Source organism: Bufo bufo, chromosome 3 (genome assembly GCF_905171765.1).
Source record: "Bufo bufo chromosome 3, aBufBuf1.1, whole genome shotgun sequence".
Taxonomy (NCBI): Eukaryota; Metazoa; Chordata; class Amphibia; order Anura; family Bufonidae; genus Bufo; species Bufo bufo.
The window spans coordinates 456633021-456659437 of record NC_053391.1 but is presented as its reverse complement, the minus strand read 5'-3'; the positions used below and the strand labels follow the sequence as shown (position 1 = coordinate 456659437).

General features: G+C 45.5%; 1 protein-coding gene across 1 annotated transcript in view; it reads left to right on the top strand.

The window, feature by feature from the left end:
- Nucleotides 1-313: 313 nt before the first annotated feature.
- The window catches only part of LOC120995750 (up-regulator of cell proliferation-like), a 42231-nt gene continuing 16127 nt past the window's right edge, over nt 314-26417 (top strand). Inside the window, exons 1-2 of the mRNA XM_040425150.1 lie at nt 314-516; nt 2307-2381. Coding sequence (XP_040281084.1) covers nt 414-516; nt 2307-2381 — 178 coding nt within the window. The 5' untranslated portion in view covers nt 314-413. The remainder of the gene's footprint in view (nt 517-2306; nt 2382-26417) is intronic.

Sequence of the window (26417 nt, the reverse complement as noted above, 5' to 3'; positions counted from 1 at the left end):
TGTACAGAGCTCCAAATCTCTTGCATAGATGAGGGTCTCTAGAGGGGTCTTAGGGAGCACAACATTGTCACAATGGGAATGGCATCTTTTGGTGTTTCCCCCTTCCCTTTGTTATTGACATGTTCTTTTTAGGGTTAGGGCTACTTCTCTAACTGGAAAAGTGCAGTTCACCATGGCATTATGCATCTCAGCCTAAACAGTAGGACAGTAAATGACAATATCCATTAATATGTTTTTTCAACTTCATTTCAAGAGCTTCAGCCATGGCAGCAATTTCAGAAAATACAACTAATTACATTCGACGAGCAAGGAAAGAGATCACAGCAGCTCTACAGAAGGATTTCAATGAATTTCTGGATGAATTTGATTCAAAAAACCTGATCACTCAGGAAGAATATTTTACAGTTGAAAATATGAGTAACGTGAAAGAAAAAGCAAGAGCCTTAGTGAATATAATTCTTCAGAAAGATGAGTCGACTTGTAGTTTATTCCTCCAATGCATGCAACTAAACCAGGGTAAGAGCAGAAATATCCTTAATGCATTCTCTTGTTCTCTCCATGTCTTTCTTCAAGCATCGGAGGTGTCCCAAATAGCTCTCTACTGCATCTTCACCTCTCAGATATCCTTGTCTTATCTGTTTTTGATGCCTCTTACTAGTTTGTCTCCCCTTTAGTTTCACTCTTTGCTGCAGTAAGGCTTCTTTGACAATTGGTGCTCAGAAAAGAAGTGTATGTGAATATACAGTATTTGTGGATGTGTAGGTTTTTGTGTCTGTTTGCATGTGTGTGTATATATACACGGTCAACAGGATATATAGTATCCTGTTGACCTTACAAACAGGCATTGTGCTGGTATTGATGATGTACTGTATTAGCATGTTACCATTACTTCCTAGTTGTTACAGATTATCTAGGACTTATTTGTAATAGAGCAAAGCCCCATGACCAGAAGTTCAGATAATATAAGTGACAGAGGTGGCCATGCTGCCCTGGGTGACATCCATGTTAATTTCCCTGAACCCCCATAACATTGCCAGCTTGATTACAGAATGGTATATAATACATATTGTGGTGATGTCTATACAATAGTGCTATTTATAAGTGACACATAGTATTGCTAACAATGTAATGTCAGATGTTTATGTCTGTATGCAAAACAATCATAATCAGGAAGGTGTCAATTTATTCTGACCAGGGTAAAATCTGCATGTAATCTGTATTTATTCCTTTTATTTTATCTATCTTCAGCTCTCTGAAAACAGGCAGAGTTTACTGGGACATTTATATTGATAGTCTATTCTGTATTCTTAGGATAGGTCACCAATATCAGATTGGTGGGGGTCTAAGCCTTTATAACCCGTATGTTTTTTGCTTTGGCACTGGAACAACACACTTCCATCCATGGCGTAGTGGCCAGAAATGGTTACTGCTGCGATGCTCAAATTGTGGCTATTACTGGACAATCCAGCTCTGTCTACTACACAATGGATGAAGCTGTGAAGTTACAATTTCTGGAGCTTCTGCATACAGCTGACTAGCAGGGGTACCGGGACCACCCCCCCCTCCCCCTCCAGATCTGATATTGATGACCTACGCTAAGGATGGGCCATCCAATATAAATGTCCCAGAAAATGCCTTTACAGCTGATATCCCATGACATATTTTATAACCCATCAATTAGAATTCATGTAAAAGGGAGTCTAGATGAAGGGTCCTTTTTGTTTTCACCATTTCCAGCTGAGGAGGGAGAGCACGTGCTTGTCCTGTTCTTCAGCTGAGAATGGGGAGAAAAGGACCCCTTACTATCAGTAGGTGTAGTAGAGGTTGTACACCCACTTGACTGACTTTCATAATTATAACCTGATAGATAGGTTAGGGGTTGTCATATAAAATTATAGCACTGAATAAAGCTCTAGTAGGGATAGTGATTGATGTGAATATACTTCAGTAATCTGTGTAGTTTGCAGAATAAAGAGGAAAATAATATTAGTAATCAAAAGGTAGTGGAGAGATCTAAGAACCTGATTAAATCGATATTCTAATAGCATTAAGTTATTTAGCATAATTCCATCACCTCTTTCCAGTAGAAGCCTCCTAACCAGTTACCCCATCAAAAGGTAAGTAAAAGATATATACATATTCAACAGTATGTGCACACTATATGGTCACATATCTCATATGATAGGAAAAGAAGGTCTATAAACCCAGTAATCTGGACTTTTTATGGTTTTGACCTTCTTCCTGGCGCTCACATTTGTTTTCTGTCTTTTTTATAATATACAGATTCATATGTTTCTTGTTTTCAGAGGAGAAAAATGTCCTTGAGCAAGAGGTGCAGAAAAGTCACATTGAGGATCCAAAGAAAGGAAATGCTGACAAAGGTAAATTATCACTTAATGTACAGAGGAGCATGTAATGCACCTTCATATGATCACACACTTGCCTCGCTGAGCGCACCCTCTGATCTGCAGTGCCGCCAGCATTTGGTTACCAGGACAACCAGGCCGAGCTGCAGGGCGGTCCAGTCTAATGACGTGCAGGGATGTCAGGCCAATCGGGATAAACGCTGGTGTCCTGTGCGCACTGGCGTCACTTTTGGGTCAGGTGGCGCATGCGCCGTTGGACTCAAGCGCGATCCTGTAATTGAATCGCGCATGCGCCGTCCCCGATGCCTGCCTGTCTTCTCTTCCTCACGCGCAATTCAGTTACAGGATCGCGCTTGAGTCCGACCTCGCATGCGCCGCCTGTACAAGCGCTGTCCCGGCGACTGAGCCGGGTGTCAATTAGACTGCATAGAGGCGGGGTTAGGGCAGGGGAGTTACAGCCTGGAGTGAGGGAAGGGCTACCCCCTTGACTCCTACCGTGACTTGTGGAGCTGGAGAAGAGTACTTTATAAAGCGATTTTTCCATGCATATACATGACAGAAAAGCGGGACAAGACCATGTGCTAACACAATGAGGATGATCTATAAGGTACATTTGATAGTTTATTAAGTGACATGCAGGTGAAAGGTTCGCTTTAAGGACTTGGCCATTTTTTGCAAATCTGACCAGTGTCATTTTAAGTGCTGATAACTTTAAAACTCTTTGACTTATCCAGGCCATTCTGAGATTTTTTTTTTCGTCACATATTGTACTTCATGACACTGGTAAAATGAAGTAAATTTTTTTTTTTATTTATAAAAAAATACCAAATTTACCAAAAATTTGTGCAAATTTCCAAGTTTCAATTTCTCTACTTCTATAATACTGTACATAGTAATACCTCCAAAAATAGTAATTACTTTACATTCCCCATATGTCTACTTCATGTTTGGATCATTTTGAGAATGATATTTTATTTTTTGGGGATGTTACAAGGCTTAGAAGTTTAGAAGCAAATCTTGAAATTTTTCAGAAATTTTCAAAAACCCAATTTTTAGGGACCAGTTCAGGTCTAAAGTCACTTTGCGAGGCTTAAATAATAGAAACCACCCAAAAATGACCCCATTCTATAAACTACACCCCTCAAGGTATTCAAAACTGATTTTACAAACTTTGTTAACCCTTTAGGTGTTCCACAAGAATTAATGGAAAATAGAGATACAATTTCAAAATGTTACTTTTTTGGCAGATTTTGCATTTTAATAATTTTTTTTTCCAGTTACAAAGCAAGGGTTAACAGCCAAACCAAACTCAATATTTATGGCCCTGATTCTGTAGTTTACAGAAACACCCCATATGTGGTCGTAAACAGCTGTACGGGCACACGGGAGGGCGCAGAAGGAAAGGAATGCCATACGGTTTTTGGAAGGCAAATTTTGCTGGACTGTTTTTTTTTTTTTGACACCATGTCCATTTGAAGCCCCCCTGATGCACCCCTAGAGTAGAAACTCCAAAAAAATGGCCCCATTTTAGACACTACGGGATAGGGTGGCAGTATTGTTGGTACTAGTTTAGGGTACATATGATTTTTGGTTGCTCTACATTACACTTTTTGTGAGGCAAGATAACAAGAAATAGCTGTTTTGGCACCGTTTTTATTTTTTGTTATTTACAACATTCATCTGACAGGTTAGATCATGTGATATTTTTATAGACCAGGTTGTCACGGATGCGGCGATACCTAATATGTATACTTTTCCCTTTCATCCTCCATGACTGCATACTATGAGATGACCCACCTCCAACCAGGTAGGGACAGGAAGTATAAATTAGACCCTCCTCTAGCTCTTCCTCAGTGTCTTCCTGTCCCTCCAGGTAGGAGATGGATCATCCTCATGGCACATGCTATGAGCCCATTTCTGTTACAGGCAGGCAGAGGTGGTAAGAAGAAAAGAAATGCCTTAAGCACATGAGGGAAGCAGATAGCACCTGTGCCCTAGTTTGGTATTGAGGGGCTGGAAAGACTGTCAGGATCCCTGCTCCTTACCTCCCGCACGGCGTGTCAGGCGTGGAGGTCCATGTGCGACCGGACACTCAGGGAGACCCTCTGGTCTGTTTAGAAGCTCCTCATCGCGATCCGATAGTTACGTGCGTTCCAACCGGAACTTCCGCTCTGTGGAACGCACGCGCAGGGGGCGGAGCGGCAAATCGGCACGCTGATCATGGCGGAAGTCGCCCACTGATCTGAGGTTTGCAGGTGAAAGTTTTTTTTTTTTTGTAGGAAGAGGGTTGCTGCAAACATGTCTGAGCAACCTGGCCAGATGGAAATCTCTCAGGGACCCTCTATTGTAAGTTAAGGTCCTGGGGGTTGGGGGAGTGCTGGTTGTATTACTTTGCTAACCCCAGTATGTGCCTCTCCTCTCTCTCTCTCCCCCTCTATGGCTCTCCCTGTATGAATGCAGAGTGACAAGGATATAGCTCAGAAAAAAGCTAGTCCAAAAACTAAAAAATGTGTTGTGTTCAGCTAGATTGCCCGACACTTATAACAAAAAACTTTGCGAAAAATGTACCTCTAATATGGTGAAGGACTTAGTTTCATCAATTAGAGAGGAGCTACGAGATGCAATACGGGAAGAAATGAGATCTGCTATGGCAGAAAGTCCGGTTGTTACTCCTGGAACATCTAGCTCTAAACACAGAGATCCTAAATTGAGCATCTCCAGGTCGTCATCCTCTGACTCAGAGCCTGAGTCTGATTCAGAGGATGAAGATTCAGAGATCTCTTCCATGTCTGATTCAGAGTATAAACTTCCTTTTTTCCTCTGAGGACACAAAGGAGTTAGTAAAAGCCATTAGGGCTACTATGGGGCTCTCAGACGAAAAAGTGCAGCGGTCTGTTCAGGACCAAATGTATAGCGGTCTAGAACAAAGGAAAAAGAGGGTGTTTCCAGTCCATAAAAATATGATGGAACTAATTAAAAGAGAATGGAAATCCCCAGATAAAAAACTATTTATTCCAAAAACAATGAAACGTCGCCTCCCATTCTGTAAAGAAGACGAGGCCCTATTAACAAAGTGGATGTATCTCTATCCAAACTTGTTAAAGGGGCTAATGCTCTCCCATTTGAAGATATGGGGACCCTAAAGGACCCCATGGACAAAAAAACTGATCAGGTTCTTAAAAAAAAGTCTGGGAGGCTAGCACAGCACTATTTAAGCCTAATCTGGCGGCCACATCTGTATCAAGGTCTTTAAAATGGTGGCTGTTACAGTTAGAGGTTCTCCTGAAAGAAGGAGCCTCTTATGATACTTTAAAAGACTCCTTTCCCCTACTAGTGAAAGCAGTTGATTTCCTTTCAGACTCCACGGCAGAGTCAGTCAGAATGGCCGCTAAGACCTCGGGCCTAGCAGTTGTAGCTAGGAGAGCTCTCTGGTTAAAATCCTGGTCCGGGATACCGGTTCAAAAACAAGGCTTTGTAGTTTGCCCTTTCATGGGAACCTACTGTTCGGCAAAGATCTTGAATCCATTTTAGAGAAGGCCGCGGACTCAAAAAAAAAATCATTTCCCAAAGATACAAACAAAAGGAAATTTCCCTTTCGTAGGAATAAAAAAGGGAGTTCTTTCCAGGCCAAGAGAACCTCTAGGGATACTCCTTGGTCAAAAGGGAAAAATCAAAAAAGTGGTAACAGAGGTTTCTTATTTACCCCAAGAAATACAGATTCCACTAAACAATGACGCCAGAGAGGTAGGAGGAAGACTGAAGCTGTTCTTAAAGGAATGGGAAAAGATCACAATAAATCCCTGGGTGTTAAACATAATTTCAAAAGGTTACAATATTACCTTTCGCCTTCCTCCTCCCCCAAATCTATTCAGAATAACCCCCATCCAAAGATCGGCTGTGTTACAGAAAAATTTGGAAAGGGGAATTCGGGAGTTGTTGGTCCAAAAGGTCATTGTCCCGGTTCCTCTTTCAACAGAGGAAAGGTTATTATTCAACAGTTTTTTTGGTAAAAAAAAAAACAGACGGAAAATCTCGACTAATAATAAACTTAAAAAATTAAACAAATTCATAAAACACGTCCAGTTCAAAATGGAAACAATAAGGTCCATAATAAACCTGTTAAAAGAATGAGATTTTTTAGCATCAATAGACCTAAAGGATGCTTATTTCCATGTCCCAATTTGCGAGGAATCTGAAAAGTTTCTCTGCATAGCGGTTTTCTTGGGGAAAAAAAAAAAACTGTCATTTCCAGTTTCAGGTGCTCACTTTTGGAATTACCTCCGCACCAAGGGTATTTACCAAGGTAATGTTGGAGGTAGTGGCTCACTTAAGAAGACGAAACATCCTGATATTCCCTTACTTAGACGACCTGTTGATCATAGGCAATTCAGAGACGGATCTCAAAAACAATCTGTTTTTGACTTGCCAAACTCTGTACCGTACAGTGTGGCTAATAAATTGGAAAAAGTCAAATCCTTGCCCATCTCCGAATCTAACCTTCCTGGGGGTTCGTCTGGATACGATTCACCAAGAGACAGTTCTTACAGACCAGAAGGTAATGGGGATATGCGAAAAGGCAACAAATTTCCAAAATCAACCTGTATGTACGGTCAGAGAAGCAATGAAACTACTGGGCTCTCTGACATCATGCATCCCGGCTGTAAGATGGGCTCAGTTCCACACCCGGATCCTGCAACAATGGATTTTAGAGTGTTGGAACAGAAGCCCGGATTCTCTAGAGGAAAAAATTCAAATTCCCGGACCAGTGTTTCAGTCCCTACAGTGGTGGAAACAGTCAAACCATCTGTTAAAGGGAGTTCCTTGGAACCTCGAACACTTAGGCTGCGTTCACACGGGCGAGATTTCCGCGCGGGTGCAATGCGGTAGGTGAACGCATTGCACCCGCACTGAATCTGGACCCATTCATTTCTATGGGGCTGTTCAGATGAGCGATGATTTTCACGCATCACTTATGCGTTGCATGAAAATCGCAGCATGCTCTATATTCTGCGTTTTTCACGCAACGCAGGCCCCATAGAAGTGAATGGGGTTGCGTGAAAATCGCAAGCATCCGCGAGCAAGTGCGGATGCGGTGCGATTTTCACGCATGGTTGCTAGGTGACAGTCTATAAACTGTATTACTTTCCCTTATAACATGGTTATAAGGGAAAATAATAGCATTCTGAATACAGAATGCATAGTACAATAGGGCTGGAGGGGTTTAAAAAAATAAACTCATTAACTCACCTTCTCCTCTTGATCTCGAAGTTCCCGGTCTCTTCTTTACTTGAGTTGTGGGCTAAAGGACCTTTGAGTTGAGTTTACTGATGAGTTGTGGGCTAAAGGACCTTTGGTGACGTCAGATCTCATGCTCCAATCACATGGTCCATGAAGTTCGGGTCTGGGTAACAGTGTCGGTTTTTTATCACGCGCGTGCAAAAAACATTGCACCCGCGCGATAAAAACTGAACATCGGAACGCAATTGCAGTCAAAACTGACTGCAATTGCATTCCTACTCGCGCGGTTTTGCCGCAACACACCGGGACGCATCCGGACCTAATCCGGACACGCTCGTGTGAACCCAGCCTTAGTCGTTATCACAACGGATGCAAGTCTTTGGGGATGGGGAGCGCATTGTTCTCATCTCTATTCCCAAGGAGAGTGGTCTGTCACTCAAAAATCTGTCGTCAAATCAAAGAGAATTCACGGCAGTCTGGGAAGCGATAAAGGTGTTTGCCCACCTTATACAAAACAAAGACGTTTAGATAAGAACGGACAATACAGCAGTAGACAAGTTTAGCATTGAGCAAACTAACAGAAAAAATATTCTCCTGGGCAGAGATTCATTTAAGATCCCTATCATCAATCCATCTAAAAGGATCTCTAAACACAGAAGCAGACTTTTTAAGCAGAACTTCCTTAAAAGCAACAGAATGGAGCCTAGAAAGACACATCTTTCTCCAAATCACAAAATTGTGGGGAACCCCACAAGTAGATATTTTTGCTTCAGCCACAAACCCAAAACTATTTTTTTTTCTCTGAATCCGTTCGACGGGAACATGGGGGTAGATGCACTGTCCCAAAAATGGGATTTTCAACTAGCATATGCCCCCCCCCCTTTCAATTAATTCCCAGGGTCCTAAAAAAGATTCGGCTAGATGGGGCTCATGTGATACTAATAGCCCCTCTATGGCCAAAAAAACCATGGTTTCAGTTACTGAAAACTCTGTCCAGAGCCCATGGGTCCTTTCTTGGCAACAGGATCTACTGTCCCAGGGCCCGATCTACCATCCCCAGATAGAAAGGTTACACCTATCGGCTTGGAACCTGAAAGGATGATTGAGATCTAAGGGCCTATCAGAAGCCATTATTAACAAGGCTTACGCCCAAACGCGTTAAGAGTTCACATATCAGCCTTAAGCGCAGTTTTTGCTGAAAAAATTGTGGAACATCCTTGGGTGATTCGGTGGTTTTCTAAAAGGAGCAGATAGGTTAAGACCGTTCCTAAGACCTACAGTTTCCCCTTGGGATCTCAATGTAGTGCTATTAGGTTTGACAAACGCCCCGTTTGAACCTCTGTCAGAAACTTTGTTGAGATATTTATCTCTGAAAACTTTATTCCTGGTATCAATCACCTCAGCGCGAAGAGTGAGTGAAATCCAAGCTCTAAAGATAGTGGAACCTTTTTGCACCATATTTCCGGACAGAATTGTATTAAGACTGGACAATTCTTTTCTTCCTAAAGTGGTATCAAACTTCCACAGGCAGGAGGAGATTATTGTCCCATCATTCTGCTCAAACCCAAAAACAGAAGGGGAAAGGAATTTTCACAATTTAGATGTACGTAGGGCTGTGTTACTCTATCTAGAGGTTACAAAAACGTTCAGGAAAACGGACTATCTATTTGTCCAGTTCAGTGGAACACATAAAGGGCAAAAAGCCACAAAAAACTCCTTATCTAGATGGATAAAAATTTCAATTTCAGAGTCTAATAAAGTGTCAAATATGCCTCCACCAAAGTCCTTTACAGCACATTCCACAAGATCTGTGGCAGCATCCTGGGCAGAGAGGGCAAGTGCCTCATTAGAACAGATATGCAAAGCAGCGACATGGTCAAGTCCTCATACATTTATTAAACATTATAGGAGTGGATAACTACAGCTAGTCAGGAGCTCTCTTTCGGCAGGAAGGTGCTTCAGGCCATAGTCCCCCCCCCCCCCCCCCCACTAATAAGAGTATTAATCTGTTATCTCATGGTATGCCGTCATGGAGGATGAAAGGGAAAAACCAAATTGCTTACCAGTAATTCCCTTTCCATGACTGCACGGATTTCCCACCCTAATTACGTATATGAATAAATATATGTGGGTGTGAATGCAAAAAAATTAATAATTTGTAGATATATAATAGTCCTTTATATGTGAGGATAAGACTCTCTAGGCTATCGGTCCAGAAAGACACTGAGGAAGAGCTGGAGGAGGGTCTAATTTATACTTCCTGTCCCTACCTGGTTGGAGGCGGGTCATCTCTCATGGTATGCCGTCATGGAGGATTCATGAAAAGGGAATTACCGGTAAGTAATTTTTTTTTTATTTCTGTAAGTTTTACACAATGATTTCATTTATGAAGCAAAAAAAATAATGTTTTAGTGTTTCCATAGTCTGAGAGCCATAATTTTTCCAGTTTTTGGGCGATTACCTTGGGTAGGGTATGATTTATGCGGGATGAGATGGCACTATTTTGGGGTGCGTGTGACTTTTTGATTACTTGCTATTACACTTTTTGTGATGTAAGGTGACAAAAAATGGTTTATTTAGCACAGTTTTTATTTTAAATTTTTTTACGGTGTTCATCTGAGGGGTTAAGTCATGTTATATTTTTATAGAGCCGGTTGATACGGACGTGGCGATACCTAATATGTATACTTTTTTTTATTTTTATTTATGTAAGTTTTACACAATAACCGCTTTTTTTCAAACAAAAAAAATGATGTTTTAGTGTCTCCATATTCTGAGCCATAGTTTATTTTTTGGGCGATGTTGAGGAAGGGTTGAGGTGTGTGTGTGTGTGTGTGTGTTATATATATATATATATATATATATATATTACATACATGCGTCTCAACCCTTCCTCAACAATCCCCCTGTTGTCGGACTATATAATACGACAATATATTGGGGGAACGGGTTGAGATATATTTGCCCCATCCTGGGTGGAAGTTCAGGAAGAACTGTAGTGCACACTGATCTTTAGGTACTTAGACATCCCTAATCCAGCTTCCTCCGACCTGCCCTTCACCGTAACCTACTCCTCCGTCCACAGGATACACCGTCTTCTTCTTGACATCTTTAGGATACCACACACCCACAGTCTCTCGGTTAACTGGCCTTTCTTTAACAGTATTTTAGTGTCGGCCACCCCCACTTTGGAGTGACCACACCCCCACAGTCTCTCGGTAGTTCTGCCGATCTTCAGGTATGGCCCGCCTCCAAGGCATCTGGAGCGGGTTCACCCTCACAACCTCAGTCCCAACTTTCTTCTATCCAACGTCTGTTTCCATCTTGATGGGTGCGGTACTCCCGTGGACAGATTAATAGGTCTTTACAAGGCAGGTCAAACTCTTAAGCGGTGATGTCATAGTACCTAAATTCTAATGCGGAGAACACCTCCGCCACACTACACATCCAACGCTTCGCTTAAGAACTTCACCGTTCCAGGGTTCAAGGTGGCAAATGGCAAACAAAGGATGCCTGTCCCTATCATGTCCTAACCTTATCCCCATTCACACAAAACACAGGTCACATCCCTCCCAACACTACCAAAATCATTATATGTATGTGTACCCATAGAGACTCATGCAACCTGGCATATCTCTACACCTCCAAAGACACAGGTAGGTTGCAGACCCCTGTGTGAATGGGAAACTACTATAGGATGCAAATGTGTACAGCCAAATATAGGCTGTCACACATTTGCACCTAGAGTGTCTATGGGTACACAATCAACCGACAAACAAAATCAATAAATACAATGTGCTATGGGGTTTCAGGGTAGTACAAGTTATACGTCCCGAACCCTCATAGGAAACAAAGTGTGTCCATACAATATTTGGCTCCAGGAACAATGTTTAGCGTTATGTCCTGAGCCTCCTCCTTCGGTTAGTTCGGTAAAGTTCTGTCTGGTTCTGGTGTATTTGGTCAATAAGTCCCTTGACCCTCCGATATGACGATGACCAGAACCAGAAGAAGTTTCACTGGGTGAAACAAGTGATAGTAGCTCTTCCACCCGAACGTCTCCAAGTCTTCCTCCAGAGTCTGAACGCTCCCGCTGGATTGTGGCACAGTCTTCCATCTCTAGAACACCTCTAGACAGAGGTCGCTTGGTTGCCAAAATTCAGTGGGATCCTCTGGAGCTTCACAAGAGTGTCAGGGGGAATAGCTGGCCTCTTCTGTGGCATCTCCTGGGTTTTTCTTCCGCTCCATATAAAATCACACCTATGGCAGAAGAAAATACCAGGCGCTCCCGGGGGAAATTCTCCCCTAACAGTGCGATTAAATGTAAAAATTCCCAGCACCAATACCTTTGACCCATGGGTAGAGAAAGGTATTGGGCTGTCCTTTATCCCACAGGACCCCTCGTTATCCCAACACTGGTCTGAACACCCTACCTTCAGAGGATCACGTCCTCTGCTACACATCCCTCTGCACCAACAGATAAGGATGGCCACCCTACTAGGTTAGGATAACTGGAGTTCTGTGGACAAAGCACCATCTTGTTATTGATGGCACCGCATCCCTGTCCACTCATGTGTACCCAGGCTGATTTCCCCCTGTGATCCCGTCCTGTGGAGGCCCGCAGAACCAATGGCATAGTCATGCCCTGGCTCCCCAGGACCCCACAACACAAGAACACAGTCCACACTCTGCTGCCAAACACTCTGCGTCCAATCCTTATCAGAGCTGTGCTGCCTGCTCGGACTAGAATTCCCCAGTCCCCAGCGCAACACAGCCCTACCGAGTGAGCAGCACAACATTACACCAATGTTGTCTGTCTGCCCCAGTCCCCAGCGCAACACAGCCCTACCGAAAACCTTGAGCACAACAGCGTTATCTGTATCGATCAGAGACCCTGGTTGCCCAGAATAATATCACATCATCCTTTGTGTGCTGCATGGAGAAGGTCCATATGCCTTCTCCCGACCAGCAGGATTTCCCGTGTGATATTATCTGCTTGCGAACCTATACGTTCTCGATCCACAGTATAACACTGTTCCACTCCAAGGGGACACAGAATGAAACAAAGACAGCAGACGGGACTTACAACACTACATAAATCAGCATGGTAGAACACATCCGTAGACGAGGACTACCACCATCAACATCAAGAAAAACTTACAAACATAACAAAAACACACAACATGGACATACACAGGGAACAAACGGTGTAACAAATAGTACAGGGGTGTCAAATGTTGCCTAGCCTAGCTTGGCCACTCTGACCCCTCAGCAGCTGGTGATGCTGCCGAGAGGTAACCCCGTTATGGCCAGGTTGACTAGACCCCACTGCACAATTTGTTACCTGGCTGATACTGTTGGACACATTGCAATTACTTGCACAAGGGCAATTACTTGCAATGTGTCCTTTGTTCCCACACCTGAAACACGTGACTTTGTTTCCTGTCCTGTGTGTTATGTTCCTATCTGTTTTGCAGTGTCTCGCTATGTGACCTAGGCCACCACATGCAAAACATCTGTAGTTTGCTCTGCATGGCCCAGGTCCATCTACACTGCAGCCGTGCTCCCTTCTCCTGAATTGTTCCATCCTCAGGGACGCACGTCTTCACGACAGTTCTTTTTCCCAAAGTCAGGGAAAAATCTCTGTTAGTCTGGACCGGCTTGACCTGATGATTAGACCGGTCAGACTACTCTCCCCCCTTTTGGCCCTGCACAGGGCAACGTTTTGGGAGATTCCGACCCTGGCTTTATGGAAAAAGAAAGGGCCGGCACCAACTTGGTGATAACCTGTTGCATGCCAGACATTAGCTGGGACCTTACAGCAACCTCAGCCTTCAATTTGGCTACCGTCACATTAGTAGAGGCAGTCTGCTCCTTGAAAGCCTTGACCTCAGTATAAGACTGAGTCAACTTAGCCTCAATTTCCTCCTTCTGCCTCTGCAGCTCTACTAACTGTGACTCTATCTTGGCCACCTGCGCATCTCTGTCAACAGTAGACTGCACATTCTCTGCCAGCTGTGCCTGCAATTCCGAAACCTGGTCCGAATTACCGGCACAGCACTGGCAGTGAATGGCCGTAGGAATTGTCTCCGTTGACTGAGACACCAGCGCCACTTCCTTTGGCTTACAGATGCTAGCCTCAAACGTATGAACGAGTTTGGCTAGCATCTGAAGCAGTTTGGTGGACTTGTTCAACACCGTCCGTTTGTTAACACATAGCTTGTCGTAACTACAAGCCTGTGCTAACAAATCGGACCACAGCATTTCTGCTGACTTGTATGTGGTGGGGAGGATGGGGTTAAATGTGCTGTGTCTGCTCAAGTGTTGCAGTGTGGGGAAGTCCATACTCACCGTTTGATGAGCGTCCATCTTCTCCTTGGGGCCGTACCTCTTTGTCCTAACAGCTGCTTGGAAGAAGTCAATTTTCCCGGATCGCTTCTTCACGACCAGTCGGACTTGTACGCCGCTCCCACGAAGATGGATCTCCTTCAGTGACGTGTCCTCTTCTCCCTCGCAATCACTTGAGCGATGCAGTGACCATGTAAAGCAAATAGCAAAATATTAGTTCACAGATAGACAATAGATTCTCTGCTAAAGATTTTGATCTGCGTTTGGTGCTGTGAGGTAGTCGCGTTACCTGTCCGAATTATCAGGTCCTAGACGCTCAGACCACTGACTGCGTCTCTCTTGCCTGATAATTGACAGTGTAACCGACCGCTAAGCCTCAAAACCAAACACAGATTTCAAAATCTAAGCAGTGGGCCTGGCTCGCCAATGTAAAGGGGGAATATTAATCACCAATATTTATGCAAATATCAATAATTAATATTCATAAATATATAATGTAGGGGCTTGTGCCCCCTTATAATGTAGGGGCCTGTGCCCCCTTATATAATCTGTGCCCCTTTTAGATGTCCCTAATATTGATGTATACATGTGCCCCAAGCATCCATACGCATGTATATTTTGCAATATTCCCCCTCCTACACCTGAAACCAGGTGCATCGGTGTGAATGTTCCCCAAGCATTCACACCGATGCAATCTGGCTAATTGCATCAGAATGACCGGACAAGGGTCCGGTCATCCTGATGGATACAAAGAGCTCAGATTCAACAGAATCTGAGCCCTTTGTTGTAATTATCTCAGCGCCGCTGGAGATAATTACGCATGATAGAAGGGGAGAATCCTCCCCTCCTTCTATTATGCGCATTCCGACAGTGCGATTACTATCGCACTGTCCGGAATGCTAGGTGCAGCAGGCGGGAGATCAAAGGCTTCTCCCGCCTGTCTGCCAGAAGCGCGTCCCCGATGTGAGCACGCGGGCCGGCGCAGTGACGTCATATCGCTGCGCCGGCCCTCGTGGCTTGGATGGGCGCGCGCCCCCTGGTGGGCGGTGCGGCGTGGGAGTGCGGGCCGCCGGGGATAAATATCCGGCGCCCCGGCACTCAAGGAGTGAGGATCAGGGCCCCCCACGTGGAGGAGAGCGCGTCCTGGGCTCCGGAAAAGACGGCCGACCGGACCGGACCCCCCCTCCCTGATACAGTGCAGTCCTCCCCCCCCCCCCCCCCCACAGAGAAGAGGGCGCAGGCAGCCACCCGGGCTGCGCTGCGCTAATACAGAGGACCCCTGCTGCCCCCCTCCAGAAGGAGGAGAGCGTGATCGGCGCTCAAGACAGCGCGGTCCCCCCTCCGGCTCAAGGACCCACGACCAGACCCCCACCTGATAGGAGAGCGCGTCCTGTGCTCCGCAGACAGGATCGGGAGACCCCCTGGACGAACGAGCATATAGACCCTAAGTATCACCCCCTTATTCCCTGATCAACCCCTATCCCACCAACGATTAACCCTTTCCCTGCCAGGCATTACCCCTGCTAGTTATCACCCCCTATATACCCCTGAACGTTTACCCTGGTGGCCCTGATTAACCCCTGGGTTACCCCTACCCCTGCATCCCCTGGTCCCTGTGTGCTGGTAACCCCTGATGGACCCTGGTCCCTGCCTACTGTGCACCCTGGCCCATGATCTGACCCTTGCCCCTGAAACCCCTGATATACCCTTTCCCTACTTTGATTAACCCCTGCTTAAACCCTGCCACACACACACCCCCTCACTGTACACTTGCAGGGTATTTAACCCCTGCATTGCTGTACAGTTCTGATATTATCCCCTTTGTTAACCCTTTGTGTTTGTGGTCGGCTTACACCCCTGTAAGACCACCGTTAACCCTCGGCGTACCCCATAGGGATAGTATAGAATTAGATGGGTGGGTTGTTATATACTTGTATGTGTGAATTGTATAGATAGTTGATGGGTGGAATTGGGAACGTGTAGTGTAGTTTAGGATTGTATATTTGTAGTGCTGTGTATTGTTAGTGTATTGCGTGCTTAGTGTATTAGGTTTTAATAAATACCGTTATTTGTATCCTTTGTGTAGCGTGTACTTGTTAGCGGTAGCGAGTTAGTAAGGCGCATGCAGCTAGCGTAGTGATTAGTGTAAAGCATAGCGAAAGTATTGTGTTATTGTTATATAAAGGTATAAATGGGCGGAGTCATCAATAGATGGCTCCTTCCATTTATGAATATTAATTAGATATTTGCATAAACATTGGTGATTAATATTCCCCCTTTACAGGCGATTGTCTCAGGTAGGGGCTAATTTTTTGCGGGATGAGGTGACTGTTAGATTGGTACTATTTTGGTGGGCAAACTCCTTTTTGATCGCTTGCTGTTGTACTTTTTGTGATGGAAGGTGACAAAAAAAATTGTTTATTTAGCACAGTTTTTATTTTTTACGGTGTACATCTGAGGGGTTAGGTTATGTGATATGTTTATAGAGCCGGTCGATACGGACGCGGCGATATCTAATATGTATACTCCCCCCCCCCCCCTCCCCCTGCTCTATAAAAATATCACATGACCTAACCCCTCAGGTAAACACTGTAACAAAATAAAATAAATAAAAACTGTGTCAAAGCCATTGTTTGTCATCTTACATCACAAAAAGTGTAATAGCAAGCAATCAAAAAGTCATATACACCCTAAAATAGTACCAAACAAACAATCATCTCATCCCGAAAAAAATGATACTCTACATAAGACAGTCGCCCAAAAAATTTACGGTAACTACGGCTTTAAGAATTTGATGACACTAAAATCTTTTTCTTTACCAAAAATGCTTTAATATGTAAAAATGAAACCAACAACCAAAACAGTAGTCATATTTGGTATTGTCGCGTCCGTAACGACCTGCTCTATAAAAATACCACATGATCTAACCTGTCAGATGAATGTTGAAAATAATAAAAACTGTGCCAAAACAGCTATTTTTTTTGTTACCTTACCTCACAAAAAGTGTAATATGGAGCAACCAAAAATCATATGTATCCTTAAATAGTACCAACAAAACTGACACCACGTAGTTTCCAAGATGGGGTCAAATTTTTGGAGTTTCTACTCTAGGGGTGCATCAGGGGGGCTTTAAATGGGACATGTGGTCAAAAAACCAGTCCAGCAAAATCTGCCTCCCAAAAACCATATGGCATTCCTTTCATTCTGCGCAATGCCGCGTGCCCGTACAGCTGTTTACGACCACATATGGGGTGTTTTTGTAAACTACAGCATCAGGGCCATAAATATTGAGTTTTGCTTGGCTGTTAACCCTTGCTTTGTAATTGGAAAAAATTGATTTAAAATGGAAAATGTGCCAAAAAAGTGAAATTCTGAAATTTCATCTCTGATTTCCATTAATTCTTGTGGAATACCTAAAGGGTTAACAGTTTGTAAAATCAGTTTTGAATACCTTGAGGGTGTAGTTTCTAAAATGGGGTCATTTTTGGGTGGTTTTCTATTATGTAAGCCTCACAAAGTGACTTCAGACCTGAACTGGTCCTTTAAAAAGTGGGTTTTGTTGCTTTTAAACTTTTAAGGCCCCTTTCCCACGGGAACACCCGCGATTTTTCTGCGCGAGTGCAAAACATTGTAATGTGTTTTGCACTCGCGTGAGAAAAATCGCGCATGTTTGGTACCCAAACCCGAACTTCTTCACAGAAGTTCGGGCTTGGGATCAATGTTCTGTAGATTGTATTATTTTCCCTTATAACATGGTTATAAGGGGAAATGGTATTCTGAATACAGAATGCGAAGTAAAACAGCACTGGAGGGGTTAAAAATAAAAAATAATAATTTAACTCACCTTAGTCCACTTGATCGCGGCCCGGCATCATCTTCTGTCTCCTTTGTTGAATAGGACCTGTGGTGAGCATTAAATGCAGTTACAGGACCTTTGATGACGTCACTCCGGTCATCACATAATCCATCACCATGGTAAAAGATTATGTGATGTACCATGTGATGACCGGAGTGACGTCATCAAAGGTCCTGTAACTGTATTTAATGCTCACCACAGGTCCTATTAAACAAAGGAGACAGAAGAATGAGATGTCGGCATCGCGATCAAGTGGACTAAGGTGAGTTAATTTGTTTATTTTTTTTAACCCCTCCAGCCCTATTTTACTTTGCATTCTGTATTCAGAATGCTATTATTTTCCCTTATAACCATGTTATAAGGGAAAATAATAATGATCGGGTCTCCTAGCAACCGTGCGTGAAAATCGCACCGCATCCGCACTTGCTTGCGGATGCTTGCGATTTTCACGCAACCCCATTCACTTCTATTGGGCCTGCGTTGCGTTAAAAACGCAGAATATAGAGCATGCTGCGATTTTCACGCAACACATAAGTGATGCGTGAAAATCACCGCTCATCTGAACAGCCCCATAGAAATGAATGGGTCGGTATTCAGTACAGGTGCAATGCGTTCACCTCACGCATCGCATCCGCCCGGAATACTCGCCCGTGTGAAAGGGGTCTAAGCCTTCTAACGTCCCCAAAAATTGGCATTCACAAAATGATCTAAACATGTATCGGACATATGGGGAATGTAAAGTAATAACTATTTTTGGAGGTATTACTATCTGATATAAAAGTAGAGCAATAGAAATTTGTAAATTTGCTAATTTTTAAAAAAAAATATTTATTTTTTGTAAATTTTTTATTTTTTACTCCATTTTATCACCATCATGAAGTACAATATGTGACGAGAAAACAATCCTAAGAATGGCTTGGATAAGTAAAACCGTTTTAAAGTTATCACCACATAAAGTGACACATTGTAACAGTCCTACAGGCTCACCTGAGTCAGAGGACAGCTTGCTGGGGGTAGGAGTGGAGCCCAGTGGCAAGGACCGCAGGCAGGTAGTAGGTGCAGGAAGTCTGGCAGAGGCGTAGTCGGTAGGCAGGCGGTGGGTCAGGGCAGGCGGCAGTAAGCGTGGTCAGACAATCCGGATGGCAACGGTGGTAGCAGTTTAGTAGGTAGGGATAAAGCAGAAGAGTAGTCGGTAGGCAATTCCTGGTCAGCAGTGGACTTCCAGCAGTAGCAACAGCAGCAGATGAGGAGAAGCTTGATCAAGGCTCAGAATCTCAATAATCAGCAAACTGGAGTGCAAGTGGGCTGGACTTATATAGGGAAGTACCAGGTGTGGGGAATCAAGGGTAATGAGCAAGACTTGGCAAGACTGAGGTTAACTAATAGGCTTCAGGGAGGAATGTCCAGAGAGGATGGTAGCCTAGTAAGCAGGGCTACCGCCTGGGATGTGGCTGGTCACGGGTTCGAATCCTGACAGTACTCCCCCCCCCCCCCTTCCAAGGTGACCTCCGGGCACCGCAGGGGCAGGCTTACCGGGGTGCCGTTGGTGGAACTCTTTTACCAGTCTGGGGGTGTGGACATTTTCTTCTCGCTCCCAGGAGTTATCCTCGGGAGGGTAACCCTCCCACCCAATTAGGTATTGTAGTCTTCCCCGGTGGATCCTGGAGTCGAGAATCTTTGCGACAACGTATTCTTCTTCACCCTGTACCCTCACGGGTGGTGGAGGGGGCGAGTGGCGGCCTGTGAAGGTCAGCCTTGCCGTTTTTTGCTTGAGGAGAGAGCAATGGAAGACAGGGTGCACCCTAATGGAGTCCGGAAGGTCGTGCCGGAACGTGACCTCGTTGATTTGTGCGGTGATCCGGAACGGACCTATGTATCTTTGGGCAAATTTTTTGGAGGGGACCTTCAATCTGAGGTTCCTGGTGGACAGCCACACCTTGTCTCCCACATGGAAGCCTGGGGTGGGTTTGCGACGTCTGTCTGCTCCCTGTTTAAAGCGCCTCTGGGCAAGCTGGAGGTTGTCTATAATGTTCTTTTGTGCCTCCTGTAGGGTTGTTAGGTGTTCGGCCACTGCTGGGAGGGTGGAGGCGACGGGTAGGTGGGGAATGAACACCGGGTGCGAGCCTGTGTTAGCAAAGAAGGGGCTATGCTTCGTTGAGCTGTGCTCAGCATTGTTGTAGACTAACTCGGCTGTGGGGAGATGATCAAGCCAGTCATCCTGCAGATGGGAGCTGAAACAGCGTAGGTATTGCTCTAGGGTCTGATTATTTCTCTCCGTCTGCCTGTTTGACTGAGGGTGGAAAGCGGAGGACAGGTTCACTTTAACCCCGAGCGCCAGGCAGAAGTTCTTCCAGAACTTTGAGGCAAATTGTACGCCTCGGTCGGAGACCACGTCGTCCGGGATCCCATGCAGCCTGAAGACCTCTCTGAGAATAAGATTGGCCGTCTGTTTGGCTGTGGGTAGGCCTTTGTAGGGGATGAAATGGGCCATCTTGGTGAGACTGTCGACCACGACCAGGATGGTGTTCATCCCTTTTGAAGGAGGAAGGTCTACCACAAAGTCCATGGAGATCAAGCCCCAGGGGCGGGAGGGAATCGGGAGGGGTTGTAACAGACCCACGGGAGAGGAACGAGGAGTCTTATTGCGGGCACAGACCGTGCACGAGCAGATGTACCTCTTGATGTCCTCCTTGTATGTTGGCCACCAGAAGGAGCGGGAGAGAAGCTCCTGGGTCTTTCTTGTGCCAATATGGCCGGCCACCTTGGAGTCATGGTTGAGTTTGAGCACTTCGAGCCGTGCAATTTCTGGTACATATAGTTGTAGGTCCTGATGAAACCAATGACCGTTCTTAAACGTAAGGCTGACATTCCCTGTGGGGTGGGAGAGGAAGGGGTCATTTTCATATCCTTCTTTGATTGTGCCCAGGAGTTCTTTAGAGTAGGTGGCCCCTACGACCCTTCTCTCGGGAAGGATGTTATTTTGGCCCTTGTTACTCTGTGAGGGCTCGGAAAACATTCTGGAGAGGGCGTCAGCCTTGCCGTTTTTTGATCCGGGGCGATAGGTGATGAGAAAGTTGAAGCGGGAAAAGAATAGGCTCCATCTGGCCTGTCTGGCTAAGAGTCTCTTAGCGCTGCGGATGAACTCGAGGTTCTTGTGGTCAGTTAGTATGATTATAGGGTTGGTGGCTCCCTCCAGCAGGTGTCTCCACTCGGAGAAGGCATCCTTGATCGCCAGTAGTTCTTTGTTCCCGATGTCATAGTTCTTCTCGGAGGGGGACATCTGGCGGGAGAAATATGCGCACGGGTGTAATAGCATCCTCTCCCCTGTCCGTTGTGACAAAACTGCCCCCACCTCGGAGTCTGATGCATCCACTTCGACTGTAAATGGCAGCTCGGGGTTTGGGTGGATTAGGATTGGAGCAGAAGTGAAGAGGAGTTTCAACTTGGTGAAGGCCTCCTGGGCCTTGAGTGTCCAGGAGAAGGGGACTGCCTTCTTGGTGAGTTGGGTGATTGGTGCTATGACCTTGGAGAAGTTCTGGATAAACTTCCGATAGAAGTTGGCGAAGCCAATGAATCTTTGTATCTCGTTTCTCGGAACGGGCCAGTTCATCACAGCTTGGAACCTCCCCGGATCCATACTTAGGCCCTCAGGGGAGATGATGTATCCGAGGAACTGAGTGGTGGTTCGCTCAAACTCTCATTTCTCTAGCTTGATATAGAGAGAGTTCTGTTGGAGTCTCTGCAGTACCCTGCGGACGTGTTTGCGGTGCTGCTCGAGGTCTTCAGAGAAGATCAAGATATCGTCCAGGTAAACTACTACAAACAGATCCAGCATGTCCCTGAAGACGTCGTTAATGAAGTGCTGGAAGGTGGCGGGAGCATTGCAGAGTCCGAAAGGCATGACCAGGTACTTGAAATGACCATAACGTGTACGGAAGGCGGTCTTCCATTCGTCCCCAGGGCGGATTCGGACAAGGTTTTAGGCCCCTCGAAGGTCGAGTTTAGTGAAGATCTTTGCTGCCCGGAGTCTCTCGAAGTTCTGAAATTAGTGGGAGCGGGTACCGTTTTTTTACGGTTATGTTGTTAAGCTTTCTGTAGTCTCTGCAGGGACGCAGGGAGGAGTCTTTTTTTCTCTACGAAGAAAAAGGGGGCTCCCGCTGAGGAGGTAGAGGGCCGGATGAACCCCTTCCTCAGGTCCTCGTCCAGGTACTCTTTCAGAGCCTTGAGTTCAGGCTCTGAGAGGGGGTAGATACTGCCAAAGGGTATTTCGGCCCCGGGCAACAGTTCTATAGGGCAGTCGTAGGGTCGGTGTGGTGGCAGCTTGTCTGCGTTTTTCTTGTCGCAGACATCCTGGAACTCGCTGTATTGAGGGGGTAGCAGATCCTTGACGGATAGTTTTGAGATGGTGGTGTCTTCGGGTGGAAGGACAGGTTTGTGGGAGCAATTTAGCGAGCAGAACTCGGACTGGAATCGTATGCAGCGGGTTTCCCAGTCCACCGAGGGGTTGTGGGTGGCCAACCAAGGGATGTCCAAGATCACCGGGAACTTCGGGGAAGCGATCAGCGAGAAGTGGATCTTTTCGCGGTGATCGGGTTCTATGAGGAGTTGTAGTTCGGTGGTCTCGTGAGTGGCCGGCCCCGAGGAGAGTGGGGATCCGTCAACGGTTTCCAGGTCAACGGGGGCTGCCTTGATTGTCAGTGGAATGTTCTTTTCACGGGCGAAGGTTAGGTCCATGAAGTTGCCTCCCGCCCCGGAGTCTAACATCGCTCAACAGGGGAGTTGTCGCCCCTCAATGTCGATGAGGATGGGAACGATGAAGTGGGATCCATGAGCCTCCGTGTTGTTATTTTCCGGGGCTGCTGGTGGGGTTGGAGTCTGTGGTTGCTCCTTTAGTTCCGTGACGGCAATAGTCTTTCGGATCTTATGAGGACATTTGATGGCAAAATGACCCGGCTCCCCACAGTAGAGGCAGAGGTTTTCGGACAGCCGTCTCTCCTTCTCAGCTGTAGATAGAGACCTACGTAGAGCGTCGACCTGCATAGGTTCAGTTGCTGATTGGGGGCCGCGCTGGGCGTTGGAAGAGAAGGAGTAAGTGGGTCTGTGGTCCGAGGACCAGAGCCTTTCTTTCTTCCTCTCGGAGAGTCTTTGATCTATCCGTATGCATAACTGAATGAAGTCATCCAGATCGTCCGGGGCCTCAACTCTGGCGAGTTCATCCTTTATAAATTCTGACAGGCCTCGCCGGAATTGGCTCCTCTGTGCCGCTGGGTTCCAGGTGGTGTCCGTGACCCAACGGCGAAACTCGGCGGTGTATTCGGCGACGGAGCGTCTCCCTTGCCGCAGACCATGTAGTCACGCCTCAGCTGTTGCACAGCGGTTGGGGTCGTCGAAGACTTGGCTCATGGCGGTGATGAAGTTGTTTAGGTTGTCCAGGAGCTGACTTAGTCTCCACGTAAGGTGATGCCCATGCTAATGCTTCTTCCGTCAGGAGATTGACCATGAATAGCACCTTCTTTTTCTCGGTGGTGAAGGGGGCCGGGTACATCTGAAAATAGATGCGGCATTGGTTTAGAAACCCCCGATACTGGCGTCTGTCGCCGCCGAATCTTGATGGGAGTGGCATGTGGGTGTCTGCGGACGTCCAGGTGTTGCCTCTGTAGTTCAATAATCTCCCTTTGCTGGCTTTGGACTACGCCTTGGAGCTGGGCAAATTTCTCCTGATATGTAGTACCAAATTCTTGAAGTTAGGAGACCTGCTTACGCCGAGTGGCCATTGCGGACTCCATAGTGTGGCTGATTATTCTGTAACAGTCCTACAGGCTCACCTGAGTCAGAGGACCGCTTGCTGGGGGTAGGAGTGGAGCACAGTGGCAAGGACCGCAGGCAGGTAGTAGGTGCAGGAAGTCTGGCAGAGGCGTAGTCGGTAGGCAGGCGGTGGGTCAGGGCAGGCGGCAGTAAGCGTGGTCAGACAATCCGGATGGCAACGGTGGTAGCAGTTCAGTAGATAGGGATAAAGCAGAAGAGTAGTCGGTAGGCAATTCCTGGTCAGCAGTGGACTTCCAGCAGTAGCAAGAGCAGCAGATGAGGAGAAGATTGATCAAGGCTCAGGAGCTCAATAATCAGCAAACTGGAGTGCAAGGGGCTGGACTTATATAGGGAAGTACCAGGTGTGGGGAATCAAGGGTAATGAGCAAGGCTTGGCAAGACTGAGGTTAACTAATAGGCTTCAGGGAGGAATGTCCAGAGAGGATGGTAGCCTAGTAAGCAGGGCTACCGCCTGGGATGTGGCTGGTCACTGGTTCAAATCCCGACACACATGTCAGATTTGCAAAAAATGGCCTAGTCCTTAAGGTGAAATCTGGCAGGGTCCTGAAGGGGTTAAACAGGCAAGCTGGTCACAGTTGCCTGTGATTAGTCTATACCCCTCACTAGCATTTTCTGTATCTTGTGGATTTCTGGACCTTACACCTGGTTTTTGTCTCTGACTATGCCTTTGCCTGCCGAGGGTGTTCTGACGTGATATCCTGGTATTGACCCTGCAAGGTATTGACTCTGTTCCTGGTACTGACATTACTCAGTACCTGCCTTACTTTTCTTTGTCCATTATTCTGCCCCATGCACTTAGCAGTGGAGGGAACGCTGCTCAGTTGGGGGCCACCGTTTTGGACATCTTCAAGTTAGTAGGTACAATGGTGGGTTGGAGACTAGAGGATGAACTGATCCTTAACCGGATGTGACACACTTAAGCATAAAACTAATACACATAAGAAGATCCTTAATGGGCATATCCAAAATAATCTCTGACAGCACCTGCTGTAGCTTAAAATTAAAACCCATCATATACTATCCCTTCCTCTGGCACCATTCTCTGTGGTGCTCCTCCAGTACTCCTTACTGTTTGTTTACAAAGAGCAGCGGTGACATGCGAGCATACTGTACATGACCGCTGCAACCACCAACTGTCCTCAGCCTTCTACAATGGAGGACAGTGGCTGCAGCAGTCAGATGCAGCACCTGGTTGAGTATAGGATATTTTTTATTTATTTTTTAAGGCTAATGTAGGGGTTCTCCAAGATTTTTAATGATCTCGGAAAACCTCTAAGAACTTTCTACAAAACACATCTTTTATATGAAAAATCACCATAAAAGGAGATGTGCTGCTGACAATATGAAACTGTATGGGGATGAAAGATCATACAAATGATTGCTTTAGACCAAAAGCTCTGATCAACATTTAATATTGTTGGTGCTTGTTAAAGTGAAGATTTCTGCTAGTGTTAATAGGCCCATAAACTTCCGCACAAGTTAAACATATTATAACTTATGTTATAACTTATTATGGGATGTTATGGACTCCTCCCTCAGACAGTTACATACAGGTGGAGCCAAATCAATGACTGGCATTTCATCCTTTTTCTAAAACTGAAGAATTCTGTAAAAATTATTGCGGTATTACTGGATCCTTTCAATGTATTATAATCTTAACACTTTTCTACCTTTTGTTGCAAACTTAGATGATGTGACCACTTCTAGTCATGAAGAAATACATTTACCAGAAGAAAATGTCAAGAAAGAATCCACTGAAAAAGGTATAACATAGTAACATAATAACATAGTTTGTAAGACTGAAAAAAATCCTTACAACCTGTTACCCTGCAAGTTGATCCAGAGGAAGGCAAAAAAAAAAAAAAAAACCCTGTTAGAAGCCAATTTTCCTAATTTAAGGGGACTCCAATCAGGCAATCAGAATAACTCCCTGGATCAACGACCTATCCAGAAATCGAATAACTATAACCTGTAATATTACTTTGAAGTAATAACTCCTCAAAGTAGCCAGTACATTCGAATACTGTATGGAGCTCCTGCGGATGTTTCATCTGAAGTCTATTCGCTCATCTCAAATTATTACACTCCTAAAATACATCCAGGCCCCTCTTGAACTCTTTTAGTCAATTCACCATCACCACCTCCTCAGGCCTTTTGATACAACCCATGATCTTATTGGCCTTGGCAGCAGCTGTCTGACACTGGTTTCTACACTAGTTTGCTGTCCACTAAAATTCCTTTTCCAGGTCAGTGTTGGGGCGCATGCACATGACCGTTGTTGTTTTGCGGTCCGTTTTTCACTGCTCCGTTCCGTATCTGAGTTTTTTTTTTTCTCTGATTTGAAGTCCTCTTCCGTACCGTTATTGTACAAAACCTAGCCATATGGTTTCCGTATTTTATCCGTTTTTTTTGCGGATCGTATACAGAAACTGACTTATTAACCACCAAACACATGAGCAATATGGGCTGGGCATAGCATTTCTACAGTATGGATCCATGAAATACGGATGACATATGGATGTGTTCCGTGTGCGGTCTGTATTTTTTGCGGACCCATTGACTTGAATAGGGCCTCGGACCGTGATTTGCGGACAATAATAGGACATGCACTACTTTTTTGCGGAACAGCCATGCGGACAAACTGAAACGGAATGCACACGGAGTACCTTCTGTATTTTCTACAGCCCCATTGAAGTGAATGGTTCCGCATACGGTCCGGAAAAAAACCCGGAATGGAAACGGAAAGAAAATACGTTTGTGTGCATGTGCCCTTAGTATGTACTGGT